Source organism: Excalfactoria chinensis, chromosome 8, assembly GCF_039878825.1.
Source record: "Excalfactoria chinensis isolate bCotChi1 chromosome 8, bCotChi1.hap2, whole genome shotgun sequence".
In the NCBI taxonomy this organism is placed as follows: Eukaryota; Metazoa; Chordata; class Aves; order Galliformes; family Phasianidae; genus Excalfactoria; species Excalfactoria chinensis.
The window spans coordinates 26,777,391-26,790,955 of record NC_092832.1 but is presented as its reverse complement, the minus strand read 5'-3'; the positions used below and the strand labels follow the sequence as shown (position 1 = coordinate 26,790,955).

The following is a 13,565-nucleotide window of genomic DNA, read 5'->3' as shown; positions in this document are numbered from 1 at the left end:
TTTGTGCTGCTATGCTGCACATGAGCAGGGCAGGAGCCAGGGACCTCCTTATCCCCACTGAATGTACAGAGCTCAAATATACCATCTTATGGAAAAGGCTGTGTTGGGTGAGCATGGAGAATGAGACCACCACCACACATGTGCCTGGAAGGAAGAGTCAGTGTCCAGCACCCATCAGTATCTCAGTGACAAAAGGCTCTCCCTGACACAGACACAGTAAGGGAAAGTTCAGGCACCGAGCAGCTCAGTGCTGCAGGGATGGCCATGGGCAGCCACTCACCCACATTCAGCTGCCCAAGGCCCTGTGGCAAAGACTCAAGAAAACGTGAACTCCTTTTTTCCTAAAGAGTCTTTGAAATGTGTGTAACTCTGATGAATTGGGCAGCAGGGACTCCAAAGGTTGTGTCTGGGCACACGTCAAACTGGGCTCACCAAATGGATGCTTTGCCATCTGCATCCCATGCACTTATTGAACCATAGAACCATTACAGTCGGAAAAGCAGCTCCCCAAGTCCACTCCCATCCCCTCCCCTGTGCCCACACCCTTCAGTGCCACATCCCCAGGGCTCTGAACACCCCCAGAGATGGAGACCCCTCCCCCAGGAAGCTGTGCTGACCACTCTTTGGAGAAGATAGCAACCCGGCTCTCTCCCCTGGTGCAATGTGAGGCCCATTAGTTCTCATCCTAAGACCTTCATTTTCTACTTTCCCATCCAAAAAGCCCTGTCCACAAACATCTCAATGACCCTGCAGCCCAACATATAGGGTGAGGGCTCTGTGTCGGCTGCCCCGCTCCTATTTCAGCTGGCATCCTCAGCGCCTTCACACAGTGTGGGTTCAAACTGGGGAGTGCTACCGGGCTTAACCCAATGCATTGCCCAGATTCCCAGAGTCTGGGTGGGGCTTTGTTGTTGTTTTCAAGTTAGATCCCTTTATCCCCTCCCTACCTCCTTTAGCAAGACCTATTGAGAAACGTGCTGCCCTAGGAACAGCTGGAAAATCCCAAACCAGCTCAGCTGGACTGGGTGGTGTGTGCCCAGAGCTCTGCTATCTTTTGGCATCAAGGCCCAGCATCAGCCCAGCCAATACACAGACTGCTCCCCGAGCCCCACAGCCCGTACTACACACACACATTCAGATACACCATTTACCAGAACAAGACCACCTAGAACATAACAAAGCCAACATTCTCACTTTGGCAAAGGAAAAGCTTTCTCTGCCACATGCCCTTGGCTCCCCCCAGGCCCAGCACTACCCAGCTAAGATGAGCACTGCTAGGAGGCAATGCAAAGCAAGGCCATATGGGACGTGAGCAGCCACCCATGGAAACCCCAGCATGACCAGATGCCCCAGAAACACACAGAGAAAGCAGAGCAGAAATTCCTGCCATCTGAGCCAACCTCTGACCCCAGGGAGGATGGGAGGAACTGCTGGCCCCAGTGCCACCCCAATGGGATCATCTATCAGCCACAGCTGGGTGATCTTCCATTGCCATCCATCTGCATTGAGCACCACATTGCAGCAGTGATTTCAAAACTTAATTAAGCATCGGTGCGCCCAAGATGCAACAGATTAAAGAGAGAGAAATACACCCCTTTGTTCTCATGTGTGTGGATGTTTCACCTTCACAACATCACCAGGTTGTTTTGCTCCCCTCCCCCAGCACTTCTAAAACGGAACTAAGGCTTCTTTCCCCATCTACAAAGAGAAGTAGAAGAGATCCCATGTTCATCCTGAACCCGGCACAAGTTCCCATCATCACAAGAGGCCACATTCTCCTGCTCCCATGGGAGGACCCAACCCCAGTAGTGCCAGCTCTGAGGCACCAGCAGCCCCTCAATGCCCCAGTTCAGCACCACTAAAACCCTACGGCCGTCAGTGCAAGGAAACACAAGTGCTTCATGTGGCTTTGAAAGCTTGAAAATGGTTCTAAGCTGAGGGCATTCAAAATATTAGGGCCATGGGTTGGGCTTGGTGGCCTTATGGGGCTTTCCCAACCTGAAGGGTTCTATGAGGAAGAATCCTCTCTGCAAGGTGTCAGTGGGGCACCGGGCATGAAAGTTTCACTCTTCCACAAATAAAGCCAGTTTCCAACTGTTTAAAAATTAATCAAAAGCATTAATTATTTCTTCTCACTCCATTTTCTCACTTCCATTCCAGGCTCCCACCAACGAGTCGCCGGTAATGGGGAAACTTTCTACAGCCGGTCCCTTTTCCCTAAAAACCACTCAAGATGGTTCCGTGAGCCACCATCCCTCCGCCAGCAGAACCACCGAGGAACCCAGGAGGGAGCCCAGCTCAGCCCAGCCCCCCCCCGCACGCAGACGGAGCCGCCGCACCCAGCACGGCAGCAGCCCGGCTGTAATTCCCTGCCGTTAATTCCCCCCGAAGACGCAGCGCTCGCGAGGAGCGGCTCCCGCAGCCGAGCTGTGTCACCGGCCGCGCTGTGAGTCACGGCTGGGAACGCAGCGCTGTGCCCTGAGATCAAATCCTTTCCTTCGCTCCTATCTCCTCTCCAACGTCTGTGGAGCATAAATAAGGCCCTGAAGGACAGGGATGCTCTCTCCCCTCACCCCAAGGGATCACGCAGCGCACGGAGCCGTCTCACGCAGCCCTCGGTCACGGATGTGGCCAAGGGGAGGTGGGCATCTTCCATCTGTACAGCAGGGTGATGACCCCACGGATCCCCATTTCTGGCCATTGCTGAGGGCATAAGCAGGGCTGGATTGGGGCACCCTGCATTGGGGGGCCACAAATAAAGCAGAACACCTCTACGATGCACGCTGGGGCCTTGAAGGCCAAGAGCCGTTCTGCTTTAAGCGGATAAAACCCTTCCTCCATGGCATCTCACCGCAGAAGGCGTAAGGAGGAGCTCTACATATGGCCGAGGCAGATGACACGGGTTACAATCTGTGCAAGCGGTGCCCGGGGGCTGTTCCCCCACACAGACACACAGCGCTCAACCGGAGCCCATCTCCCCTTCCATCTCCTCTATGTCCCCCTCCCCAGCACCGCATCCACCCCCCCCCTTTCGTCTCCCAGCAGCGATGGTCCCTCTCGGAGCATCCCTTCCCGGTGGAGGGATGCACACACATAGCAGCGCACGGCCATAAATCTCTCGGACCCATCCACCCCCCCCAACCCCTCACCGAAAGGCCGGGGCCGTGCCGACCCCATGCGGCCCCCCGTACCCCGGCCCCACAGATACCCCCACGGGTTCGGCGGCGGCTCCACCCGGCAGAGTGCTTCAGCTGGGGAGGGGGGGATGGATTTTAATCGCGATCTTATGATGATGATTTCAAATGAAAAGGTGAAGAATTCCCACCCCATCGTCCCCCCTCTCCCCCCCCCCCATCACTCCCCCACCCCCCTACCTTCCATCATGGTGGCAGAATCGCATTCCTCACTCTCCCGGGAGCTGAAAAACACAGATGAGGAGGACGGTCGGGCCCCGCTCTCCGCACCCCCGGACCCCCCCGGAGCGGCGGGGCTGTGAGCGGCGCTGTCAGCGCGGGGGGCGGCCCACGGTCGGGGCTGCGGCTGTGCCGCCCCCGGAGCGCCGGAGATGCTCGGAGAGGCGGTGCCCCCCCCCCCCCCCCGCTCCGCGTCACAGAGCGCTCCTCCCGCCGGCAGCGCGCAGCCTATTTCCCAGCCGCCCCCCCCGCCCCCCAATACTTTCCCCAAAAGCAGAACCCCTCTCCGTACCCCGTGACGCACTTCCCCTCCCCGTAATCCTATTGCGGCGGGGGGGCATTAATTGCCGGGTGCCGCTGTCAGCTCGCGGGAGCGCGCACGGAGCGCGGGGCCCCCCCCGCGGCCATTCACGGGGAATCAATGGGTGACGTCACACTCGGCCATCGGCCCCGAGAAGTGCGGGGGGGACACAGAGCTCCCGCCGCCCCGGGATGCTGCAAACAGCCGATGCCGACACACGCACGGCTCCTGCGCCGCGCAACCCCTCGCACCTTGCGGTGGTGCGGACCCCTCGTGCTCGCCCAGCTCACCTGACCACCCCCACCTGCAACCCCCGTGCAGTGCTGCTGGGAAATGCAGAGAGGGCTGCAATGCAATGCCGCTGCACTCTGGTGCTCGGGTGCATCCCCATGCAGGGCAGCACTGGGGATATCATTTAAAATAAATATATATAATTCAAACATGGTGGGGGGAGGGAGCAGATGGTGTTACCTGCAAGCTCTCTACATATGGAAAGGGGATGCAAGGGGATACAATGGAGGGGGATACAGCGCCAGGAGCAGCTCCCCAAAACCTCAGCACTCATCTCTCAGCATCACCTGTGCTGGGAACTCACCCACCCTCTGCCCCACACGCCCCCACTTTGGGTCACCACTCAGAAGCTTGAAGACCAACAGCTGCAGCATCTTTGCCATAATGCTATTGAATAATGGTGGGTGCAGCCATGGTTGTCCCTGCAGAGTGGTCAGCACTGGCACTGAATGGAGGATCATTCATGGGGGTGTTTGAGAGCCATGGGGACATGGGCAGTGGGCATAGGGGGCGGGCGGGGGGATCTCAGAAGGTTTTTCCAATCTCAGTGACTCAATGTGCACAGCCGGCTCCCACAAGGCTCATTCTGGAGGGTGCACACCTATGGGCTGCATGTGGGCACACAGGGCTGCAGCTGCCCTGGGATGAGGCTGGAGGCAATGGGTGTATCGGAGTCTCACACCAGCTCAGCACCACAAGGTGCCCCCAGTGCTGGCGGAGGGATTTGCTAAATAAAGCCCAAATCCATCAGCCTCATCCTGCCAAGGGCACGGCCCTGCAAATCCCAGCATTAAGGCATCTGCAGTGAGATGGTGACACACACAGACCTGTCCTGGCTGTCCCATTACCAAATCACAGATACATCACACTGCCAACGAGCTGGGACAATCCTCCCAGTGGGAGCAGAGCATGGAGGGGCTGAGCTTCCCAGCAGCCCCATGAGAGCCCCCCACTGCCACACAGGGCTGGACTCAGTCATCTCAGAGGCCTTTTCCAATCCCAATGATTCCACAGCTCCCTGCTGGCCCCTCACAACAGGCACTGCTCCCTTCTGCTCCGTCAGCTTCGCTCATCCATCCCCACTCTCCCCATGCATAAAGAGCCGCAGGGCCCCTTCCATCCCACTGAGCAAAGGGAGCAGCAGGGAGCCAACCCCAGCTGTGCCACTGCCAGGCACACACAGAGCAACGAGCACACACTGCTCGGCACCTACACAGCGTACCCCAACCCACACACCCCAGCACTCACCTAGCTCCCACCTCCTCTTCCTCGCTGCAGCACAGCAGCTCAGCTCTCCTCTGCTAAGTGGGGCCAAGCCACCCAGCTGCAGCTCTGCATCCTAAATACTGCTCTGTGCATTGACGGGGCACAGCTGAAAAAGTCCCCATGTAAAGGGATGAGGGGGATTGTGGGCAGTGCTGCACACCTGTGCTCCCAAAAGCTGCAGGCCCATTTAGGGGCTGTATCACAGAGAGCATCAGACCCTACAGTGTGTTTGGGGTGGGATGGGGTTGAGGCGCAGAACACACAGGAGCTCTCAGATCCCACCTCGTGTGTTTCTGGCCCCAGTGCTGTGTGTCAGGGTGGGAAGCAGGGGCTCAACAGCACCCAAGGGGCTGAGTTTCAACTACAGAAGCCACGGGAGCAGTGCAGGCTGTGGACATTCCAAGGGAACAGTGTGTGCTGAGATGCTGCTTCCTTGCAGCTGTGGGCAATCCTGCCGGTGCCCAGGACAGACCCAGCAGTGCCTGCCTGCCCTGGGCTGTTTGCTTGGTTTTTTGATTGAAGAATGAGGTTATGGGAAAAAAAAATGGCATTCTTTGAATAACATTGGGAATCTTCTCTCAGATCTCAGGGTGTGCTGCCAGCCCAGGGGCACGTGTTGGGGTTGGCAGAGAGCTGCAGGCAGGTCCTGTTTGGTGATGGAGATTGAGGTGGCAGCCTGTAAATGCTGCAGGTGATCACATCCTGGGTCAGATGGCACTGCCTGGGTGCCCAGTGCACATTGTCACAGACAGAACAAGGCCACCAGCTGTGGTGGAGCCTTGCAGGGGGCAGGGAGCAGGCAGAGCTATGCAGGGAAATGGCAGTGCAATAGGAAGAAAATCAAGTGGGTCCCAAAGTGAGCACCCGGGGGATGCAAGCAGCCTCCAGCTGTGTAGGATCCAGCTGTGCACGGCCCTGGCCATGCTCAGGCTCCAACCAGCCAGGATCCAGCTGTGCATGGCTTTAGCTGCATGGGCATCCAGCTGTGTGTGGCTCCAGCAGAGCTGGCTCCCATTGCACAGATCCCTGCCGTCTGTCCTCATGGCACGTGCCCCATTGTGCACATCCCCGCTGTGTGCGCAGCGCCGTGCAGCGGTTTGGGCTCGGCAGATGGAGCTGTACAGCTGTGCACGGCTGTGTGCATAGAGCACACTGAGCTTTGGCTGCTGTGTGGGTGGGGAAATGCAGCATGGGGAGCCTCAGGGTGACACTGGCCATGCTTTGCAAAAATGGGGCCGGAGTAAAATTGGTGACCTCTTCCCTACCCCACAGAGAAGACCTAAACTGTAGCTGGATGATGCATGCTGAGCTGCAGCAGGATGTGCCCCAAATTCAGTATGTTGCACCCAAAATGATGCCAGCAGCTGAGCAGCTCTGCAATAAAGGCACATTTCTGGGGGTGCTCCTACTGTTGGTGCACAGCTTCAGCCAGCCCAACGTTCTGCAGCTCTGTGTGGGACCTACATCCCCGTGCCCTGCCATGCAGTGAGTGGCACTGTGCTGCATCGTCCAGCTGAGAAACGCACCACTGCTCAGCATAAGAAACCTACAGCTTCCTCGAAGCTGTGCTGCTGAAATGGGGACTGTGCTGCACACACAACCCCACCTCCAGCCTGAGCTGCATTCCCTGCTTGCACAGTTGCACACAACAGCTGCACACCATGGTTCCACAGCCAGCTGCCCACACTCCTGCACCCCAGGGTGCAGCTGGGAGCAGGCAGAGCACCATCCCTGCAGATTGCCCCTGAATGCAGCCAATGCTGTGCATCTGCTGCGTGCTGATGCTGAAGAAAGCCATACAGCTGCAGGGGCGAGCAGGAGCCTGGGGCCAGTGCGGCCAACACATGGCCTCAGCCTCGAGGAGAGGATGCAGAGTCCATCACCTGACTGGGGACTCCCCCCTAGATGAGGATTGGGGTTGGTTCTGTGGCGGCGCTGCTGGAGCAGAGCAGGGAAGGATGCTGCTGCTGCAGCACAGAGCATCGCGGCTGCGCTGGCTGCGCTCGTGGTGACGCCACTGCCAGAAGTGGGTCAGTGGGAAGGGAAAAAATAAACCTGGAGGGGGATGAGAAGGAGGGGAGAAGCAGCACGGAACGCACTGCAGCCCACCCCCCCTCCCCGGCACTGCTTCGTGTTCCTTAAGCTGTGGCTGTGGGTTTGGAGCTTTGCCGGGCGCATCCAAGGCAGGGGCTAAATCGGGTGGGAAGGAGGAATCGGTATCAGCAGCAGCAGCGGTGGTGCCCGGGGCGTACAGCCACAGAACGGGGCACCGCTCCGGGCGATGCTGCAGGGACGAGGGGACAGGATGTGGCCCCGTGCTCAGCTCCGCCGCCCGCTGCCGGCCCGGCCCCACGCAGCAGCAGGGCGTGTTGTTCCTGGAAGACCGCCGCTTGTTTCGATTGCGTTGGGTACGGCCGGGACATGAAAGCCACCGCCGGGCTGCGGTGCGCTGCGGCATCGCCTTCCTGTCTGCAGCGCCTTCCTGGCGCCGCTGCCGCCGGGCAGGGACAGCAGTGAGCGGGGAGCAGCCATCCCGCGGGCATCCCCTTGCCCCGTGCCACGTCCCAGCCACCCCACGCCGTGTCCCAGCAGCGCTGTGCCCTCCCTACCTGCAGCCCAACCCTCGCTGAACAAACAACGCCACGAGCAGCCCTGGGACAGGGTCATGCGTTCATTTATTCACTTCATATAAAAATCTCTTAAGAATGCATCTGAACACAATATATAATACTCTAACATACGTGGTGTGAAACCTCTGAAAACAAGAAAATAACCACCTGGAACAATGCAGTGTTCGACAGACATACACACCCATCGATCATGCACAGCTGTGCTATTGTCATTAACGACTTGTCACGAGTTGGACCAGAAGCTCGAAACTGTATGTTACAAACCCAGCGGCACCGCTGGCCATGCCCAGCGGCGGCACCGGGAGGAGTTTCACAGCACGATTATTACATCAGTTCACATTTCAGTCCTAAAGATTCACATTGGGTCGTTGGGAGGCTGGGGCAGGACGCGGCCACCTCCGCCCCGTCCCCTGGGTTGCGTATGTCTCTTCAGCTGTGTTCAGGTTTTGTACTTTATGCAATACAAAAGGTTACGAGAAAACAACAACCAAAAAAAATAAGGGAAAATAAAAGGCAACTCTTATTCCGAGTCTTCTACACAATTAACATCGCCGCCGACAGGCAATGCTAATTCATATAAATTAATAACTTACAAAACATTACAGTATATACATTACGTAATAAATACACTGTTATAAACAGTAATGGAGGTGTTAGAGCTCAAGGCAGTGCGGGAGGAGGAGGACGGTGGGCCTGAACGCGGGGAAGGTGGAACACGGAGGTGATTGCGTGCTGATGCGCCGCAGCCACCCCGGGCAGAGGGGCAGGCAGCGAGGGGGCTGGAACGGGGCCTTCAGAGGACTAATTAAAAGTGCCGTAATGCAAAAACGGAGGGAATCCCTTCTCTTAGTCTGGAAAAGTGATGAGCCGAGATAAAGTGACAGGTATTGCCCGTGGAAGAAGGAAGACTGCTTCTGGTAACAGGAAGAATCAAGGAGGATCCGTCGGTTCCCGAACACTCGGTGCCGCTGCTTACGCTGAACTCCGTGTATGGAACAGATCTCGAAAAGACATGAGGGTGTTTACAAAGAAGGCACACAGGTCTGCAGACAGGCGGTGGGGCGGGCAGGTTCTACACGCAGAGTTATGGGTCAGTAGTTTCTGTCAGCCCGGCGGCTTGGAGTCCCGGAGCCAACGGTTGGGAACCCCGCAGCTGTGTGCTGGCTGTGCCGCTCGGGGTCAGCGCCCGCAGCCCCAGGCCACGCGGCGCCCGCAGCGCACAGGGCCACCCCAGCGTCACTCACGGCGTTTCCTGAGCCATTGTTCAGCACGTGGTCTGAGCCCTGACTCAGCCCCACGGACCCGGAGATCCATCAGCCAACGTCAGGCACAGGCCTAAGGCCCAGGCTGCAGGCGAGTCCCACCAGACCACTTGCATGCTCGTTAAGCGTTTCCAATCCACATACACAGGTGTGGGGCATTATGTGTCAACGGGAGACGTGTCCTCTGTCACAATTTCTATGTTGGCCTCCCGCTGCACCTCCTCCCCTGGGCTGCCCGTGCACAGCATCTTTGTGCTGCCGAAATAGCCGATGCTCTCGCCTTCCTTCTCGGGCCCATCCGAATCCTCCTCCTCCAGGGTCAGCTCAAACTGGAACTTCTCCATCAGGCCGGGGCAGTCCTGGCCCCGCTCCTCCAGTGGGGGCGAGGGGCTCTGTGGGATCATGCTCTGGTACCAGTTCCTGTTGTCCTCCAGAGTGTCCAGGATGTCCTGTGCATCCGGCTGCACCAGGTCAGCCCACGTCTCCCACAGCGGGTGCACGATGTAGTCAATGAACCCAACCTGCAAAACAAGGGAACACACTTAGGGAAGGGAAATGCACTGAGATGGCTGAGAAGTTAAATGATATTAATGCACGAGTCCTGGAGAGGAAAAACAGCACGCATCAGGGTAGGTCAGGGGCTGTGAGCTGCTGGAAAGGAGCTCTGCAGAGAAGGACCTGGGGGTCCTGGTTGACTATCAGTTGGCCAACAGATGGCCATGAGGCAGCGGTGTGCCCTGGTGGCCAAGAGGACCACTGGGACTGGGGGTGCCTTGCTCAGAGCACGGCCAGCAGGTGAGGGAGGTGCTCCTCCCTTCTGCTCTGCACTGGGGAGGGCACAGCTGGAACACTGTGCCCAGCGTGGGGCTGCCCAGGTCAGGGCAGACAGGGAACTCCTGGAGAGCCCAGTAGAGTGTGCAGAGATAGTGGAGGCCTGGGGCACCGCCTGATGGGGACAGGCTGAGAGCCCCGGGGCTGTGCGCCTGGAGAGGAGAAAGCTGAGGGGGATCTGATCGGTGCTGATCAGATCAATGTTTGCCCAGAACTAAGCTCTGTGTGAAAGGCGGACTGAAAGCAGGAGCCACCTGGAACTCTTAAGATGAAAGAGTGCACCTGTCCCTGGCTGAAAGGTTCTGAATGTCCCTGTGGGCGCCTCCTCCTGCCCAGTGAATCAATCACTGCTGCGCATGGAACAGGGCAAGTTACCACTCTGAATCATAGAATCACCAGAGTTGGAAAAGACCTAAAAGATCATCCAGTCCAACCATTCACCTATTACCAATAGCTCCCACTCTGAAGGCAGAACATCCCCAAAGTCCCTGCAGAAATGACACCTAATGACCACTGGTCGGTTGGTCCGTCCTGATGGAGATTTTCTTTCCTTTCCCTCCATTTTGGAAAGAGCGCAGGGAGAAGGGAAGGCAGCCCAACAAGTTCTGCTCCTGTACCCATGCGGGCTGCCCGAGCCCCCAGGGGTGCCGCGCCGGGGTGGAAGCGGTGCAGCCGTCAGCCCATCCGCTTGCAGGCGCGTAGGCGCTGAGCTCAATCGAGTTTCAATTGTCTGAGTAAGAGGACGTACGTCCAGGATGGAGAAAACTGAATGGCCATAAAGAGGATTGAAATTCTTCCGTCTTGGCAGAGTGTGTCACTTCTCTCCTCACTGCTGGACGACGTTTCTGCGCAGCAGGAAAATGGCTCTCAGAGGGGCCAGGCTCAACGCGCAGATGTTTGCTTTGGAAATCACACATGCCTCCTTCAGACACAACAGGATGTCAATAGAACCATTAACATTCAATTGTAACATACTGGGGAGGCAGCTTAAACCAAAAGGTGATGAAAATTTCCTGCAGCACAGGAGTTCCGGAGCACTTTTAGTGTGACAAAGATCCCAACCTGCGAGCTGATGGCCACCAGACACGGCCTGGGGGGAGCACAGCTTGGAACGGACCGCCTTGCACAGCGCCGTCGTTTCCTTGCACAGACAGCTCCTATGATAGAGCAGCTGGCCAGCTTGATCCTAAAGTGTTCTGATGTAAAGAAGAACACCAGAGCTCGGCCGCACTCGCATGCTGTCTGCCCTTGGGTTCTGTGTTTCACCCCGGGATGGAAATGCCGCTTCCCCCCCTCCTTCGCAGTAGTTGGTATTTCGGTAGTGGCCATTTCGTGCAATTCCTTTTGCAAAGCAAAAATGCCATCTTGAAACCTCTGCGAAGCACGTATGTGAACCACAGAACTGACTGGAGCTCACACGCGGAGCACACGGGCATTTTCTGGCCAAGCCTGGCTGAAGGATTCATTTCTTGTTAGGTTAACAAATAAGACAGATTTTTCCAACAAAATCACCATGCGGTCCAGTGAATAATTCTGAAAGCGCCTGGCTCAGCCCAGGAGGACATTTGGAAATAATTACCATCAATTCTGTTACTGATTCAAACTGAAAAACTTTGACGATGTCTTGCTCAAGTCCTTCCAAAACAACAACTGGGACACCATTATATGAAGACCGGAGCATGTTCTGGCCAACACAAACCTCCGGCTTTGTTTCTGCCTGACCAGGTGAAACGCTGCGGCCTGAGCTATGCAGGTCAGATCTAAGTTGACTTTGAAACCATCTGAGCTATGAATCAGAGCCAGGGATGACCTGGGTGACCTCGGAATACAAGAAGAACCCAAGTTCTTTTTGAGACCTGCACTGATTTAAATCCACACTTGGACTTTAAGATATAGAGGCTCCACCGAGCTGAGCTGGCTGCTTGATGCACTGCAAAACTGTTCCACATGAGGCCAAAAGCAACCAAAATTGAGGCTCTAGGTGAAGCTCCCCTTGGGGTTGCTTGTATCTCTGCCATCAGAGGGCCATACATTTCCAATGCGGGGTGCAGTACCAGTAGGATTAAGAGGTGCTAATTAAGAGCTAGGAAAGGAGGCTGTGGGGTGTGAAGACATAAGAGACCCAAAGAGATCGAGATCACACTCCTCCAGCCTGATGAACAAAAGGAGAAGAGCTCACTCTGGAAACTGGGACACAAACAGGGCAAGATAAGCACGTGTGTGGGGAGTGTGGGGACGCCAAGGAGCGGGCAGGGAGCCCACGGCCTGGCTGCGGGGCTGCAGGACCTCCAGGCACAGCTGGGCATCAGGGTCCATCAGAACCAATGCACCAAACAACCGGCCCTTTGCCCAGTTGTGTCGGAGAAAGCAGATGAGCTTTGTCTCTGCTTTAACACACAAGCTGAGGGAGCGCTGACGTGCGGCTCCGGGTCAATTACCTGTGATTTTTCCACCGACGCTGTGTGTTTGTCGCACATGGGGCTGATTTCCATTCCCCTTTCCCTCTCTTTGTCTCCCTGCTGGAAGAACTCCTCCATGATTCTGTCCGTCCACTGCCGGTACAGCTCCAGGGACTTTGTGGGATTACTCAAGTCTGCACAATGTACCATGTTTCGCAGAACCTGCAATTACATTCATCAGAAAACTCATAAAATCCAACGGAAAAAGAGGACGGCTTCAAGCTGTATCTGCTTGCTCAATTCAGTACATTTAACCACGAGGCTCTTCGATTATGCAATTTGGTACAGAAATGTCCGCACTCTGTGCACGGGACTTGCAGCTGCAGAGGTGCAGCGCGCTCTGCGTGTTCCAGATGTCTCAGAACTTACACCGGGTGCAGCAGCAGCAACACTGGTGACATCACAAGGGTTTGTTTTTGAATGCAGGTGCTTCCCGCCATTCAAAGGGTATTTTCAGGCTCTCATATGGTTAAATGCTGCTGCTTTAGGCAATGAGTAACATCCCTTCTGTGCACACAGCCGGGTGCCTGACTCAGTGCAGGGATGGGGACTCAGTGCAGAGAGCTGCTCTAACATCAGCAGAAATGTGAGAGGGTTTTCCTGTTCTAAGCTGGCCAGCAAAGTGGGGAGACAGCAATGTACCTCATCCTACATGTAAACCACATAACCCCTCCCAGGGCTGCTTTGTCATGTCTGCAAGGTGAGGATTAGACTCTGGAGAGAGCAGTGTGCATCATTAACTTCAACAGCTGCTTTAGCTACGGATTTGCAAACTGAGCTCCTGCAATCTTGGTATACTTCTTCATTAGGATAAAGAAAGGGAGAAAGCAGCAAGGAAATTCACAAGCCCTCAAACACTCAGCTGTATAGATCAACCTCAGAGGGACAAGTGTGCTTGCAGCTGCTTGCTCCAGGAGTTAAACAGGTAATCCCCTCCACCTAAAAGACACGACACCCCCCCCATACCCATCTGTCTGTGGTGCAGAGCGCACAAAATCAGGAGGCCTCTACAGCTCCTGCATGATGGCTGAAAATCTGGGTCAGCCTCTTTGCTATATCTAGACCATCTGGAAGCAATAGCAATGACGGGAACATGGTTTCTTTGGTACTGA

The 13,565-nt window shown here is 56.2% G+C and overlaps 2 protein-coding genes across 7 annotated transcripts in view; both read right to left on the bottom strand.

Annotated features, from left to right (window-relative positions):
• The window catches only part of SGIP1 (SH3GL interacting endocytic adaptor 1), a 32,985-nt gene extending 29,480 nt beyond the window's left edge, over positions 1-3,505 (bottom strand). Inside the window, exon 1 of the mRNA XM_072343850.1 lies at positions 3,375-3,505. Within this exon, the coding sequence (XP_072199951.1) occupies positions 3,375-3,384 (10 nt within the window). The 5' untranslated portion in view covers positions 3,385-3,505. The remainder of the gene's footprint in view (positions 1-3,374) is intronic.
• A 4,423-nt stretch (positions 3,506-7,928) lies between these two features.
• Positions 7,929-13,565, bottom strand: part of PDE4B (phosphodiesterase 4B) — a 132,667-nt gene continuing 127,030 nt past the window's right edge. For all 6 annotated transcript variants that reach the window (XM_072342557.1, XM_072342558.1, XM_072342559.1 and 3 more), the window contains 2 exons: positions 12,433-12,615; positions 7,929-9,684 (listed from right to left, as the gene is read on the bottom strand). In XM_072342557.1, the coding sequence (XP_072198658.1) occupies positions 9,322-9,684; positions 12,433-12,615 (546 nt within the window). In that variant the 3' untranslated portion in view covers positions 7,929-9,321. The remainder of the gene's footprint in view (positions 9,685-12,432; positions 12,616-13,565) is intronic.